The sequence below is a fragment of the Exophiala aquamarina genome (assembly GCF_000709125.1).
Source record: "Exophiala aquamarina CBS 119918 chromosome Unknown aczIA-supercont1.20, whole genome shotgun sequence".
NCBI lineage: Eukaryota > Fungi > Ascomycota > Eurotiomycetes > Chaetothyriales > Herpotrichiellaceae > Exophiala > Exophiala aquamarina.
In genome coordinates, this window is record NW_013550568.1 from 310370 (window position 1) to 326399 (window position 16030).

The 16030-nt window shown below is 50.8% G+C and overlaps 6 protein-coding genes across 6 annotated transcripts; 4 read left to right on the plus strand and 2 right to left on the minus strand.

Annotated features, from left to right (window-relative positions):
• Window positions 1-1181: 1181 nt before the first annotated feature.
• Window positions 1182-2330, plus strand: A1O9_11984 (actin like protein 2/3 complex, subunit 1A/1B; the record flags this gene model as incomplete). Its single annotated transcript, XM_013399130.1, has 2 exons — window positions 1182-1404; window positions 1465-2330. The coding sequence occupies 2 exons, from the start codon at window positions 1182-1184 to the stop codon at window positions 2328-2330; spliced, it is 1089 nt and encodes a 362-aa protein (XP_013254584.1).
• A 186-nt stretch (window positions 2331-2516) lies between these two features.
• A1O9_11985 (DNA mismatch repair protein MSH4) lies at window positions 2517-5570 on the minus strand (the record flags this gene model as incomplete). The annotated part of the gene is made up of 7 exons (XM_013399131.1): window positions 2517-4045; window positions 4095-4182; window positions 4229-4348; window positions 4398-4547; window positions 4594-4634; window positions 4678-4996; window positions 5064-5570. 7 exons carry the CDS (start codon window positions 5568-5570, stop codon window positions 2517-2519), a joined length of 2754 nt encoding a protein of 917 aa, XP_013254585.1.
• A 311-nt stretch (window positions 5571-5881) lies between these two features.
• A1O9_11986 (uncharacterized protein) lies at window positions 5882-7511 on the plus strand (the record flags this gene model as incomplete). Its single annotated transcript, XM_013399132.1, has 2 exons — window positions 5882-6106; window positions 6156-7511. 2 exons carry the CDS (start codon window positions 5882-5884, stop codon window positions 7509-7511), a joined length of 1581 nt encoding a protein of 526 aa, XP_013254586.1.
• A 460-nt stretch (window positions 7512-7971) lies between these two features.
• A1O9_11987 (cytochrome c1, heme protein, mitochondrial) lies at window positions 7972-9118 on the minus strand (the record flags this gene model as incomplete). Its single annotated transcript, XM_013399133.1, has 4 exons — window positions 7972-8644; window positions 8710-8772; window positions 8828-8982; window positions 9038-9118. The coding sequence occupies 4 exons, from the start codon at window positions 9116-9118 to the stop codon at window positions 7972-7974; spliced, it is 972 nt and encodes a 323-aa protein (XP_013254587.1).
• A 540-nt stretch (window positions 9119-9658) lies between these two features.
• On the plus strand, window positions 9659-12130 carry A1O9_11988 (uncharacterized protein; the record flags this gene model as incomplete). The annotated part of the gene is made up of 2 exons (XM_013399134.1): window positions 9659-9784; window positions 9842-12130. The coding sequence occupies 2 exons, from the start codon at window positions 9659-9661 to the stop codon at window positions 12128-12130; spliced, it is 2415 nt and encodes an 804-aa protein (XP_013254588.1).
• Window positions 12131-13059: 929 nt separating this feature from the next.
• A1O9_11989 (uncharacterized protein) lies at window positions 13060-16002 on the plus strand (the record flags this gene model as incomplete). The annotated part of the gene is made up of 1 exon (XM_013399135.1): window positions 13060-16002. One exon carries the CDS (start codon window positions 13060-13062, stop codon window positions 16000-16002), a length of 2943 nt encoding a protein of 980 aa, XP_013254589.1.
• Between the last annotated feature and the right edge of the window lie 28 nt (window positions 16003-16030).

The following is a 16030-nucleotide window of genomic DNA, read 5'->3' on the forward strand; positions in this document are numbered from 1 at the left end:
GGCACTTGATGAAGCGAGATCCAGAGTGCCCCCATCATATCCTCCAGGATTTCCACAGCAGACAGCGGAGCATGTGCAAGCAATGCACCTGCAGGGAATACTTCTTGCCATGCGTCCTGCTCTGATGCAGCCGGTAGTTGAACGAGACCTCCTATTTCGATGCGCAGAGTCATCGGCAGAGGCATGTGAAGTAAGTAATAAGAACTCATTTGAGCTCCTCAGCTAACCATCTTAGAATGCAGAAGCCTTAAATCTCAGTCCACAAACCCACCACTCCCTGGTTGGCTTGTACCAGACATTTCTCTGTGGCATCACCTTACTTCAATGTCTGGCTGTAATGCCAACAATATTGGCACCCCGACGAAGTTTGCGAGCTATAATTGCGTGTTCTAGTACATTAGCTGTATACACGAGAACATATGGAGTCGCTGCACCCTTTCGGGAACTCTTTGCGAAACTGTCGGACGAATTTCTCGACACTGCTGACGAGCCTGCCGTTCATGACCCTCAGAAGCTCTATCGCATGAGGCTCATTCTTAAGGAGGTTGCACTTGGAGATCCTGCAGAGATACCCGGGTAAGTAATAGACCTTTCAGTACTCGTAGACTATGCTGATTTATGGCTGCACAGAATCCTCCGATCATTTTCGCACCAGAAAACTCAAGCGCTTCAGCCCCAGGCGGCGGAAGCGGTCGACATGGTAGGTCCTCTACTTGAGACGGAGCTTTTGGCTGACGGACGTGTCGTAGGCACTTCCACAAGATTTTGCTATAGTAGGAGAATTTCCCTCGGTACTTGAGATGGGCGACCTAGCCATGCCATTTGATACAGCATTTGAGATGTTCCCTACTAGTGTTTCCCAACCGTACTTGGCTGGGTTTTGGACCGATTCGTAATCAGGCAGAAGTTCTTCAAACCAATTTTCTCCCTGATAGCATAGCGAAATCACAACTTCTCATAGTCCGCAAGTATGTTTCACTGTCATGACATTGTTGGTGCATTAAAGAGGCGCAGCCTTGCCAAGACAAGGCTGAATGCCGAGAATTAGCCGATCCACGTCATCTTGGTCCATCCATTCAATTGCATCCATCCCACTTCATCCGCACTCATCCCACCACCTCTTCCTGCAAAACCCCGGCGGTAGTAGAGAGCTACTCCTATCGCAAGCCCCTGTACCCATAATGTCGGGTCCTGAAGTGCACCACCTCTTCCACAACCCTATCGCCGACCACTCCTTCTCCGCCGACCGCCACACTCTCGCAGTCGCACGAGATAACAATGTCGAACTGTATCAGAAGTCTGGCTCCAAATTTGTACTTCACGACGAGCTCAAGGGCCATGACAAGACCGTGACTAGTGTCGACATTGCCCCCAACAGCGGCATGATCGTTACTTGCTCGCAGGGTGCGTAACATCATTTGATCCTCCCCGGCCCATTCCGTTTTGCTGATGCCTACAAACTAGACCGAAATGCCTACGTCTGGGAACCTTCTCCACAGGGATGGAAACCAACGCTCGTCCTTTTGCGCATCAACCGTGCCGCAACTTTCGTCCGTTGGTCACCTTCCGAGAAGAAATTTGCCGTTGGGTCTGGCGCCCGATTGATCGCAGTCTGCTACTTTGAAGAAGAGAACGACTGGTGGGTCTCCAAGCACCTGAAGAAGCCCATCCGCAGTACAATTACCACGCTTGCATGGCATCCCAACTCCGTCCTCCTCGCAGCAGGATCGACCGACTCCCACGCACGAGTCTTCTCTGGTTTCATCAAGGGCATCGACGCCAGACCTGAGGCCAGCGTCTGGGGCGAGCGATTGCCGTTCAACACCGTCTGTGGAGAATACCTCAACGAGTCCGCTGGCTGGGTACATGCCGTTTCGTTCTCGCCTAGTGGCGATGCACTCGCTTTCGCAAGTCATGATAGTAGCATCACGGTTGTCTATCCGAGTGGGCCGGAACAGCCACCCCGAGCCATCATCAACATCAGCACGCAGACGCTGCCGTTCACAAGCCTGATCTGGAATGGTGAAGCCGAGATCATTGCCGCAGGGTATGATTGCGAAGCCTTCCGGTTCCGTGGCGGCGAGCAAGGCTGGGACATTGCAGGCTCGGTGGAAGCTAAGGCTAGACCAGGGCATGGACAGAGGGAGGAATCGGCGCTCAATATGTTCAGGCAGATGGATCTCAAGGGCAAGACCAAGGATGATACCCAGCTGACTACCACGCATCAAAATACTATCAACACTATCCGTGTTTTCGAGGGGAATGCCAGCGGTGTTCGCCGGTTTAGTACTAGTGGCGTGGACGGACGACTGGTTATTTGGACAGCGTAGATATGATGGAGATTGGGATGAAGCAGCTATGCATGGCATCGAGACAATGAGATCGTGATTCTATATGCCGATCTTACTCCCCTGTTCCTTTCCCGTTTCCCCGTTGATGGCAAAGAGCATGCCCTTCGATCTGTACCACATGTGAACATCGAGTGGTTTCCTATAACGCCAATGCACCTTGCCATCTTACTCCTCCTGCAGTAGACTATCACCTCTAGCACCACGCATCTCATAAAGATGTCCATCAGCATCATCAGCATCAGCATCATCCGCCAAAACCATGCTGCTGCCACCATCACTCACCTCCCCACCCCCCTCCTCACCGAAACCGATGTCCACCTCCGTCTCATGCCCCTCCTCATACCCCACCGCCGCCTCCACCTCTTTGTTAATCGCCCTCATCCTGATGAGAAACTCACCCTGCAACCGTTCCAACCAAGCCCTGAGGTCGCCAGCCGGCATCCCCTTGCCATTCGCCCGCGCCTGGCGCAGCTGCTCCCACAGGCTCAACACCAGCTTCCTCCTGCGTAACACCGCTGTGGCGCGTGGGTTGCGCTTTCTTGCCTCGTTCCGCTCATGTAGTCGCTGACTCACCTGTGTGGCTGTCGTGATCACGGAATCCGGCAGCCCGCCGACCCGTGCAAGCGCTAGGCCGTAGAAGCGCGATGACGAGGGCCCGTCGGCGATGCGGTAGCGCATGCGCATTTTGAGGGTGCTATTTGGGGTTTGAGGTTGGGTGTGAGTATAGTCGGAGGGGTCGCGGTCGTCTGAGCCAATGTCGACCGTGAGATGCAGATTAACGACACCGGCGCGCTCGGCGAGGATGCGTGGCAGATCTCGGAAATGCGTGACGAACCAGACGAAGGCGCGGGATTCGATGAGCGCTTCTGCGATCGCGATCGCGATGGCCAAACCATCTGTCGTTGACGTGCCGCGGCCAAGTTCATCGACGAGTACGAGACTTTGCGATGTCATGGAGCCGCTCGTTAGATTGCGGAGGATGAACGCTATCTCGCGCATTTCTGCAGCGAAGGTCGACACGGTTGCCTCAGTGCTGTCGTCGGTTGAAATGCGTGCGAAGAGATTGTGGATGATGGGTACTGAGGCATAAGTCGCCGGGACGAAGCAGCCGGTCTGCGCCATCACTGCTGTCAGTGCAATGCTCCGGATGTACGTGCTTTTCCCGCTCATGTTGCACCCTGTGATGATCTGGAAGCGGGTCTGGGACGTGGCAAAGACGTCGTTGGGCACGAATCGGTCGGCTGCGGAGGTCGGATGGTCGTTACTATTGCCGGGTAGGATTTTCTCGGAAATTGGGTGTCGGCCGGCTTTGATGGCGAGGGTCCCGTCTCTATCGCTCGTGATTTCTGGTCGAACGTAGTCGTTGGTGGTGACGAGCTGTGCAAAGCAGGAAAGCATGTCGAGTATGGCGATGCCCTCGCCAATTTTGAATAGGGGTTGGATCTTGGTGCGGACATTGTCGATCAGCTGTTGGATGCTATGGTCACTCATGTTGATGACCTCGTTGTGCGCGTCTTTCATTTTCTGGTTCATCTTGATCAGGTCCAGGGTCTGGCACTCGATGAATTTGCCGCGCTTGAATGTGTTGATGAAGATCTCGGGTAGAGGGCGGTTCTGAAGGTCTGCTGCACGGACGCGGATGTAATATTGGCGAGCATTGTCAAATTTGAGTTCGAGGTCGATCTCGGTCTCGTCTGGAAAGGATCAGTATATCTACCTTGAAGTCGTAAGCTGGTTGCCTACCACTCATCCGATTGACTAGGTCGAATACGTCCTTGCCTATCTCTGTGAAGGTCTGTCGTGCTACATCTAAAAAGCCATTGACCCCGGCCTGCTTCGTCAGACGCGGCTATGTGGAGAAAGGAAACATTCCCTACTCGGATAGCATAGACTCTTTGGTTGCGAAGCTCTGTAGGCTTGGTTGAATACCCAACGTCGTCGTTAAGGCAGTACTTGATCAGCTCTTCTACATCAGTGTAGCTTTTTGGTTCGCAGAGCTTTTGCACGATTAAGATCACGACACAACCGGAAATGTCGATGGCTTACCCGTCGTATCGATGTCAGTTCTTCGCTAAGGCACCCAGTCAAGGCCTGCCAGACTAGCTTGATTGAGTCCACAAATGTTTTGAGCATGAGAACATTGTTGACAGATTGTTCCATGTAGTGGAAGTCAAGGCGCGCTGGAATGATGACAAACTATTCAAGTTAGTTGGTTTGTGAAGCAGAGGTAGAGTGTACCAACAGCAGCCAGGACACGGTCAATATCGACAAATGATTTGAGCGCTGCTTCTGGTTAGCAGATTCTTTGATTCGAACACCTAAATACCTGAGCGAACAGAGAAGAACAGGTCCTCCTTGGTAGTGAGTTCAGTAAGAGCTTCATGTATCTTTCTGATTTTCTCAACATCCGTCGAAGGCTGTAGGATGTTGCTTCTGAGAAAACGGGCACCCATAGGAGTCAAGGTTTCATTCAAGAGTCCGTACAGACTATCGCGACATTTATTGTTCTGCAGGTTCTGGATCAATTCAAGCGATGCGATGGTGGAAGGATCGATCATCATTGATCCCTCGGAGGATTCGTATTTGATTCGAAGAGTTTGGGGAACAAACGTCGTGCTGAGACCGAGCTCTGCATATTTCATGACCTGCCAGTATCAGTGGCTGTAAACAGAAGCAGCACCATTTAGAACATACTGCCGACAAACAGCATACAGCAAAGTAGCTCCCGGAAATGGCCAACTTCAGTGATTCCAAGTCTTCCGGAAATGCCAATTGTTGCACATAGTCATGGCCACTGCTTTCCGACCAATACTTTTGATGAATATTTGTCATCATAATATCAGCTGTCTCTACCTCCAGATTCTCGATCACGATCGAGATGAGCTTCGAATCAGCGGCGGTAGACATGTACAGGATTTCGGAAGGATTAAACGCTTTGAGTTTGTGGCACGTTCGGGCATATGTTTGCGTGTCGGGAAATTGACAAAGAACCGCTTCACAAGTAGAGAGATTGACAAATGAAAGGCCGACAGTGGGTGATATACCACGAGATTCGCTGATGGCACATATAATTTCATTATCGTCATAGCCTGTCGAGGTTGCTGCGGTCCTCGGGCGTGATCGACTTGCACTGTATCCTCTAGACGTGGTGGGCCTAGAAGCATGCTTACTGGTGATAATTCTACCACTGGTAGATATACTCCCTGAGGGGGAGGACATAGTGATGTCGGGCGGTGCAGACATCAAATCTCAACGCAGCCCGTCGTGTTGTTGTTGTAGTTCGTTCTCGTCGTACATAATATAGACAGAGGTTTGCTGGAAAATAGTTGTTCCCCGTGGAGTAAGTTAGGCAGCTTTGCCGGCAACCTCTAGTCACGTGCCTTCCTCGCCTATTGTCCCCCGCAATTTGCGGAGTTCAGGCAAAATAAATTTTGGGCCAGGGCCAGGGCCAGCCAGATAGAGACCTCATACACTTGAACCCTTGACTCGAGAGCCAACGACCACGGGCACCCTCGGACTTCAGATCAGCCATGGCGACTGTAGCGCCACCTCCTAGCAAGCGCCAGAAGTTGGCTTCCGTTGAGAAAGCAGAAAGAGCCGCCGAAGACGCTAGAATACCTGATGACCTAGGGAGTGTGCGGGTGCAGTTTGTCGATCAGAGTACCGGGAAACCTGCTGGGTCGGTAGTCGCTGTTCCTGTCAAAGATGCAACTGTCAAGAACTTGGAGGCGTTGCTAAATTCAATACAAGGAAATGTACGAAGCCCAGTCCACATCTCCAGTCCTGTTTGCTAATGTATGTTAGGAACCAGAAGAGCGCCTGCCGTACCGTTTCTTCTTTCGCAATGATCGAGGTCCCGCAGGATCCGATCCAGAGATCCTCGATGTTGGATCGGACATCTACCACTCTGTTCTTCGACCCGGGTTCAAAACTACCGAAGACAATATTATACTGCAATTTATTCCCCAAGCCGTTTTCCGGGTTCGTGCAGTGACGAGATGCTCAGCATCCATATCAGGGCATGGCGAGGCAATACTGGTCACAGCCTTTTCCCCCGAGGCATCGTCTAGAATGGCGACCGGAAGTGGAGACAACACCGTAAGAATATGGGACTGTGATACCGGCACCCCTCTCCATACCCTGAAAGGCCATACAAGTTGGGTTCTCGCAGTTGCGTGGTCACCAGACGGACGAATTCTTGCATCTGGAAGCATGGACAACACAATCAGACTTTGGGATCCAAAAACCGGCGAACCTCTTGGAGGGCCCCTCAAAGGACATTCCAAATTCGTCACCAGCCTCTCATGGGAACCCTATCATAACCAAGCGCCAGGGAAACCACGGCTCGCCTCTGCCTCGAAAGACGGCACAGTCCGGGTATGGGATGTCCCTCTGCGACGGATAGAGGAGACATTGTCCGGCCACAAAAGCTCTGTAACCTGCGTACGCTGGGGTGGCTTCAACCGCATTTTCACCGCGTCCCAGGACAAGACCATCAAGATCTGGAACTCCAAAACATGGACCTGTCTCCATACACTAGCCACACATACACATTGGGTCAATCACCTAGCGCTCTCGACGGACTTTGCCCTCCGCACCGCTTACCACGACCACACTGGCAAAGTTCCAGACACCGTGGAAGAGAAAATCCAAAAAGCTAAATCACGCTTCGAAGACGCAGCCCGTCACGAAGGTAAACTCGTCGAGAAACTCCTCTCCGCATCCGACGACAATACGATCTTCCTCTGGGACCCATCGTCCATCTCTGATTCCTCCAACGCAAGCATCAAGCCGATCGCCCGACTGTTAGGCCACCAGAAGCAAGTCCTACACGTCTCCTTTGCGCCAGACGGCACGCGCATCGCGTCCGCGAGCTTCGACAACAGTGTGAAGCTGTGGGACGCGCGAGACGGGAAGTTCGTGACCACGCTGCGCGGCCACGTCGGCGCGGTGTACATGGTTGCCTGGTCGAGTGATTCCAGGCTGCTGGCGTCTTCGAGCAAGGACACCACCGTCAAGGTGTGGGATGTGCGCGTGGGCAAACTCAAGGAGGACCTGCCTGGCCATAAGGACGAGGTATATGCTTTGGATTGGAGTCTTGATGGGAAGTGTGTTGCGAGTGCCGGGAAGGATAAGGTCGTCAAGTTGTGGAAGCATTGAGATCAGATTTATGGAAGAGGGTTTTACAGGAGTTTGGGACGTAGCAAGAGCCGTGTGAGAATATCCAAGTCTAGGATCTGGGCATGAGTGAACCATCCGATATTATCCGACGGGCGTGGAATTTGCATCGATGCGGATGGACCAATGAGTAGACCTTCTATGTTGATGCCCTGACGTTTACGCTTAACCATGCGAGGAGTTGATAGACATGCTGGGAGAGCACCAAAGAAACGCGAAAGATCGCATATAACAATGATTGATGATGAAAAATTTGTATGATACGTCTTTGATTGTTACAAACAATAAGTGATCCAGCCATCTCGATCACTCTGCATTGTGATAAAACGTAGCCTCGCCTCGCGTCTTCTGCTCCATTCGCAACATAAAAGAAACATCCACGTCTCTCACATACACACCTGTGCTCGCGTTTTAGTTTTTGGTCTTTCGGGTCTGCGTGTTTTTATTGCCTGCGTTGGCCCTGTACAGGAGGGTTATAGATGAGCTTTCTTGTCTTGATGGGCGCCCACTTATATCGCTTAACCCAACCGCTGATAGCGAATAGCATTGAGGTAACGATCAAAACTTTGATTCCCATTTTCTTGCGCTCGTCCATCTCGGGTTCGGCGGTCCAGTTCAAGAATTCAACCACGTCTTTAGCCATCTGCGAGCTTGTAGCGGGAGTGCCGTCTTCATACTCGACTAGTCCATCGTAGAGAACACGGGCCATAGCAATACCAGTTCCGGGGAAATACGGGTTGAAGTTGAGACCGGATTGGACCTGGGCACCAGCTGGGGGTTCTTCGGGATAACCGGTGAGCAGACTGAAGATGTAGTCACAACCACCATGTCGAGCCTTGACCATGAGGGATAGATCCGGGGGAAGGGCTCCGTTGTTCGCAGCTCGAGCAGCTTCGTCGTTCTTGTAGGGGGCGGGGAGATAGTCTGAAAGTTTTCCTGGTCGTTTCTCAATCTCACCCTCGTCATTGGGCTCAGTATCATATTCGTTCTCTTCTGCCATTGCCTTGGCTTCATCGACCGTCATGAAATTGCCCACCAGTGACCGGTAGGGAATACGTTTGATCGAATGGCAAGCAGCGCACACTTCACGATAGACCTGGAAACCTCTTCGCAATCTGCAAGAATTGTCAATTATCTTTTCACTCCTAGCATTTTCTGTGCATTTTGAGGGTAAACGTACGCTCCATGGTCGAATGTTTTTGTCCATTTTTGATGTTCCCAAGGATATTGTGTTGGGTGAAGACTGGAGGAGCAGAATTAGCAATTTCCAAGCTCAGGGTTTCGTGGATTGAACTCACCCTTCTTCAGCCGGTGTCATAGCAAAAACCTCTTGCCCAAACAGGTGGTAGTACCAAGCAATGGAACCGACTGCAGCTACAGTTGCAGCGGATGACCCTGCGGTGATCCATAAGGGAGACGGCGTGGAGGCAGACGACGTGGAAGAGGCGGCACGCTGTTAATATTTGTCAGTACGACTCGAACGAAAGAAGTCGGAACAGACAACTGACCGTGGTGGTCTTGCGGGCCACGGTTCGTGTAGCTACCCTCAACGGAGCACTGGCACTACGGATTGCCGACGTGGCCATCATCTTGTCTGTGAGGCCTTATTGCGCTCTTGACAGATGATGGGGTGCTGTCTGGCGAGGGAAGGGAGTGGTGGAGGTGCTGGTAGCAGGTGGATTGGGCTGAAGTGAACTGTGAATTGACCTGCGGGTTCAAGAGAAGTCGAGCTTGAAGCTTTTGGAAAGCGTAGATTGCAAGGATGCTGATTGGACGAGAGGTCTTGATGATCCTGGCACCAGCAGGAGAGCATTGCATTTTGTGTGAAGAAAGCGGCACGTGACGCAAGCAGGATCAACTATTTTCCAGGACCGAGATCCTGGAACTTTGTCAGAGCGTCGGACAATCGATTCTCCATCTACCAATGCGCCAGGACCACGTGCCGCACCTTGCGCATCCTCCATCCTCCATCCTCCAAATAGAGTACATACATCATCAATTCTCAATTCTTTTGCGAGAGCCCAATTCCCGTCTTGACGCAACCACCTTGCACGATACTTTGCGCTCTACACCTCGTGTCATTTTCTGTGACCGAGGTCCCCGTAGACCATCTTCATGCAAGGTCCCTGATGTCGCTCAATGTCTCCAAGAATCCTTCCTGGGGCGACCAATTCAAGAACACCAATCAGCGCGGCTTCAAATTCCAAGTCATTATCTCGGTTGCTTTTGGTTTGAGCGCTTTCTTCGCATTCTGTGTATGTTGCGGACCATTTGACCCATTTTGACCTTTACTTACCAGTTGCCCATTTCAGCTGTTGCGCCCGAGATGGACAAGCCTATATCATGCTCGCAAGAAACAGTCCAACGCTGCCTCACGGTTACCGGAGCTACCCAAGACCTTGTTTGGCTGGATCCCTGTCATTTACAGTATATCACAAGAGGAGGTTCTTGCTTCTGCCGGCCTTGACGCCTTTGCCTTCCTTGCCTTTTTCCGCTATGCCATTAAATACTTGTCTGTCACTCTCTTCTTTTCCCTCACCATAATCCTCCCAGTCAACTACAGGTATACCGGTCAGTTCACGCCCCTTGTTCCTCCCTCGAATTCAACCGATGGCTCCGACCCTGAGCTCTACAATTTCTTCGCTGGAAATGAGACGAAGCCCCAGAAACCACACCTCGAGAAGGATGACAGCTACCTCTGGATGTATGTCGTCTTTGTCTACTTTTTTACGGGCTTAGCGATCTACCTCTTGGTTGCGGAGACCCAAAACCTCATCCGAATTAGACAGGCCTATCTTGGTACTCAGTCCACAATCACTGACCGGACTATACGCCTTTCTGGCATACCAACGAACATGAGATCGGAAGCGGCCATTACCAAGGTTGTGGAGGATTTGCAGATAGGAAAAGTTGACAGTGTTATGCTTTGCCGGAACTGGCATGAGCTTGATAGCATTATGGCCAGACGCATGCAGTGTTTGCGCAAACTTGAAGAGGCTTGGACATCCTACTTTGGGCACCACCACTCACTTCGTCACAACCGTTCGAATCATCGACCCCAAGACTCTATCGGGGACGGTGAAGACGCAGATGCTCTCCTGTCAAGGTCCGAAATGGAAGAAGCACATGCTACACCTGCGGATCGTCCTCGTCCCACCATCACAATTCGTTATGGCCCACTCAGGATATACTCCAAAAGAATTGATGCCATTGACTATCACGAAGAGAGGATGAGAATGTTTGACGAGAGGATATACGCACTACGGAACTCCGATTTTCAACCAACCCCACTGGCATTCGTTACGATGAAGTCAACTCAAGCCGCTCAAATGGCTGTTCAGGCAATCCTCGACCCTAAGCCCGGCCAGCTATTGACTTCGCTCGCACCGCCACCGGCCGACGTTGTCTGGAAGAACACCTATCTCTCGCGTAATCATCGAATGCTGCGCTCGTGGGGTATCATGGTTTTCATAGGTCTGTTGACCATCTTCTGGGCCGTTCTTGTTGCCCCACTTGCTGGTTTGCTCAGTATTGAGGTCATTGATCAAGTTCTTCCTGGATTGGCGGAAGCTTTGGAACACCATGAAATCCTTCGGTCACTTGTTCAGACTGGCCTGCCAACTTTGTTGTTCTCGCTCTTGTCCCTGGCTGTTCCCTATTTATACGACTGGCTGTCTAACCTTCAGGGGATGACATCCCAAGGCGATGTTGAAATGTCGGTCATCTCGAAGAATTTCTTCTTCACTTTTTTCAACCTCTTCATTGTCTTCACGATTTGGGGTTCGGCCTCAACATTCTTCGAGTTCTGGCAGGATCTTCGAGATATCTTACGAGACACTGCAGGTATCATGTATGCAGTGGCAAAGGCCTTGGAGCAATTGTCACCCTTCTATGTCAACCTCATTGTCCTCCAGGGCTTTGGGCTATTCCCCTTCAGGCTCCTAGAGTTTGGTGCAGTGGCCTTGTATCCTTTCTACCTGATTAGCGCCAAGACTCCTCGCGATTACTACGAACTTGCGAAACCACCAATCTTCAGCTACGGCTTTTACCTACCTCAGACTATGTTGATCTTCATCATTTGTATTGTCTACAGCGTTCTTCCTGCATCTTGGATGATCACCATGTTCGGCTTGGTATACTTTTTGATTGGTGGTTTCATCCACAAATACCAATTACTGTATGCCATGGAACATCGCCAACACTCAACTGGCAGGGCATGGCCTATGATCTGTGATCGAATCATCACCGGCCTGGTTCTTTTCCAAGTTGCGATGACAGGGATTTTGGCTCTTCGAGGCGCATTAACAGCATCAATTTTCATTGCACCTGTTCTTTTTAGCACAGTTTGGTTTACAGTCTACTTCCACCACACATACGTCCCTCTTATGCGCTTCATTGCTCTTCGCAGCATTGACAAAGATGCCATGCCTGAACTGACAACACCGTCAGAATCGTCTTGGGATAGAGATACTGATCATGGTCTGCACGTCGATACGGATGCGACGACCGGTCTCCGGTACATCAACCCCAATTTGGTTTCCCCATTGGAAACTCTTTGGATACGGAAACCCGGTCATGGGCGTCCGATACCCGAGGCGTGACCCAGATGTTTCCCTTTCTTGCGGGACTGTATATTCTGTCCATTAGACCGAGCAGCGGGTGTTTTGCTTTCGGTTTGCCTTTTCCGTAAGATACCCTGTACGCGACAGTCACTGTTCATATCACTCTCATAATCATAATATTACCTGCCTATCTAGCATATATTATGTTCAACCGCAAGTCAATTCGCCTGCTGTGCTTCAGCAAATATCGAAGAGGTAGACTTCTTTCAGCTGAATTTTGAATCTTCGGCCTCCTTGACTCCTGAATCATCAAGCTCCAATCTTGCGACTCAAGGAAGGCTCATCCTATTTGTTTACATAATGTTTTCTTTTATCATGCAACTGCCAGTCTGAGTCAATTATGACAATGGCAAGGGCGACTCCGGCCATTCTCACCTCTGACTTTTACCTGTGGGCCATGCATTACTCTGCATTTCCATCCTTCCAGCCTCTTGATCGTCATCTTTCACCTATTCTTGCATCTATCTCCTTAGCCTTGACATTCAGTCCTTGATATCTTATAGCCGAAACCCTTGTCTAAGGGCTGGCAGTTTGTAAGCCTGGCTCTGGAAATCCTTGTCTCCCAAGGGATCGCTTCGATACACGATTTCAACCCTACAATGGACTATCAGATGAATAGACCCTTCACAGTACAAGAAAACCTCGTGCCACAGCCTAACCGAACTGGAACCGATCAGATGTCAGCTGCATCACTGTGCAATGCAACATTTTTCACAATCAAGTCGAGTCCTTGCGTTGACTTCGCTTCGACTTCGAAAGGAGCAGGGGTTTGCAGCGCAAGCTCTGGGACCCGGTTGGAGCTTCGCCGTCGCAGGTTTTCAGAGCATGATGAGCCTCTTCAACTCCGCTTAAAGGAGATGAAAGGGATGAGCAGACGAAATGTTTGTCACTCCACAGGCTCCTCCACAATGTCCTGCAGTACAAAACCTCGGAACTTTTGGATCAGCGACAGTCCTCAAGCGCGTTCACCCGATAATTGTCATTCCACTGGCTCCGAATTCATACTTCATCAAGAAGTGAACTCTTCTGGTCATCTCCCGAGACTGCAATTCCCACTCTGGTCTCCTGCAAAAGATATATCCACTGATGCTGATCCCAAAGGCTATGATGGTAGTTGTGAGGGCGCTCATATTACTCCTTCTTTGGACCATCAGAGGACCTCTAGTGATAACAGGATTCGGTCTTCAACTACTCAAGTTGGTGGTACACATGCCCTCCCCGATGGTGATGTTGTATCCACAAGATCTTCACGTGATTGGTCCGTGCCAAACCAAAGAGCACCACCTGTCGACACTAGTGACAACGAGCAAAGCCTCTTCCTGAATCCCTTCCGCGATGCCAGTGATCACCAATCCAGGAAAAGCTCTACAGCTTCGGGATACAGCGCATATATTCGACCTAACGCATTTTCGGGACATCGCGACACTTTTGCAAGGATATCACATGCTCAAGTATTCCCTAAATGCGATGAGAATAGCGGTTCCGGATCGGTCTCTAATAATGCAGCTCAGACCCGCCGTCACAGTGCCTATGCCACTCTTCCTCATGCTGTCCTTCAACTCACGTTAGGGTATTTTTCGTTTTCCGAGTACAAGCTCCTGCGCCTGGTTTGTCGGCAGTGGTGTCAAGATCTACCTCCGCCACACCTCCCTGCTTTCTATCGCCTGCCACGTGAGCTTGTACAGCAAATATTGGGATACCTCTTGCCTTGTGGCTTTGATTCTGCACGTCACATATGCGCCTCATGGTACTTTGCTAGTCAGGATCGGAAGCTTCAAGAACAGATGCTAAGGCTTGGTTGTTGCAAATCTGCCTTTGAGGAAGACCTACGTCTACAAGCTTCGCCGGAGGGTTTTGTACCGCCCCGCTTGAATCTACCTGATGATCAAAATCATGGGCAACCCGTGGATTTCTCTCGCCTTTATCAAGAATGGATATGCGGAAGAAGGCTGGCCACCGAAAGCAGACTGTCGCCAGATTGGCATGGTCGAACTACTGCAGGTACAAGTTCCGCAAACAGGGTATCTCTCATAGAAGAGATAGGCTTTTCCAAAATCCTCGAGTCAGGCAATGGTGATGCAACTCAATCCCATTTCACCGTTTCTGCTTGCAGAAAGTTTGTTCTGGTCACTTCTGCTGGGTACATTTCACTTTTTGGTCTTTCCAATCGAGGCCATACAATCAAACCAATTGTGAAGTTAGCTGCTGGTGTTCAAGTATTAAAAGTCAGTATGGACACGAGCTCCGGAAGATATGCAGTTGCAGCCCTGCTTTCAGGGCGCAAAGGCATGCTGTGGGAATTGGTCGATAACATGACACAAACTCGCTACCGCAAAAGCTCTGGGGAGCCGATCAGTCTTGGAATGCAAGCAGACGTTCAAAGTTCGGCTTCAAGCCCTGTGTCGAGAGATATTGCGCTGAACCTATCCATGCCGACCGCTGATTTCCACTCGACAAGCGCCTTACAACTTGCCTTTGGGGACACAGCTCTCTCCAGTGATTCCCCATCACAACCTACGGTGCCAATTCCACCCTCCTACTATAATGAGTCTTTAAGGCAAGCTGGCGCGGCAGACTGTGTTTCTGCAGCAGAATTTCAAGGTGGATCCCGCAGATACAGCATTCCTATCGAGACAAATGCCACCGCCTTATATACCAATCTCGGAAGCCCAGATGACGAACCAAGAAGTGTATCTATCTGTCCCAACCGCAAATGCCTTGCCTTTGGATGCCGCATGGGCGTAGAGCTTCATTGGGTAGATGCTTTGACAGGGGGGGATCTGAGTCGATGGTTCCCTCTGGCTGCACCAAGTGATTTCCTCTTCTTCCTTCCGGCAAGAGAAAATATCGATCCGCGCAGAAAATTAAGGCTCATCTCGAGTGCAATTGGTCCTGGAGCAGCAGCGCTGACCAGAAGCGACAGCACTTCCGGCAAGTGGAAATACTGGCAAACATCTTCTTTGCAAGGGCGGCGCCAGAGCATGACAAGACTATCCTTTGGCAACCTTCCAGTTCCAACAGCTGCAATTTCGACCGGGCAACGGTCGAGTTCCTTGATGCCAATCCGCAGACAAAGTGGAGAGGTTCAAGGTGTGCTGCGTACTGTCGATTGCGATCATTATCGTGCGGTTCCTCTCAGCGATGGGAAGCATCTTCTATTCACGGATCCTCTGAACGGGCTTCTGTGTTTAGGGGTCGACGCTCCACTCGGGGGGCCGACAAAGCTCGTTCGTAAAGTGCTTTTTGCGCCGCCGCACGCAATGGATGAGGGGTGCGAACGAGCTCTTCCTCGCAGATACACCGCTGGCCAAGACCTTCGATGGGGTGTTCGTATTGTGGCAGCACAGCAGGATGGAACTATTATGCTTTACAACGTGCCACGCGATCTACTTGAGCATCTTCAGGATCCCCGCAAATCTTTCGATCTATGCGCTGAGAGCCAGGGTGTTATCGGGCAAAGTGACCTGCCTATAGATACGCTGATGGAACGTCAAGATCCAAGTCCGACCCCTTCGAGTAAGAGTCAAACGTCACCTACAAGGCCAGTCCAGATTCCAGGCGCTAGGCTGATGCGGGTTGAAGATGATATCATCGATGATATAGCTATTGACACCAGCTTTGGGGGATTTTTACTATGGATTTTCTGTAGGAGAGGGGTTGCACGGCTGTACAACATCTATGCTCCACGGCATCATCAAGTCAAATTTCGATATGTCGGTGAGAACGGGCTTCTATATGAAAGCACAGGTGTGACCACGGAAGAAGAGGTGGCAGAAGAACAATACCTAAAAGGCGAAGAAAAAGCCGAAGACAGGGGCCGTTTGCAATCCCTTCACGTTACATGGGCCTGAGATGGTGGTTTCTAAACATTCTTCGCAT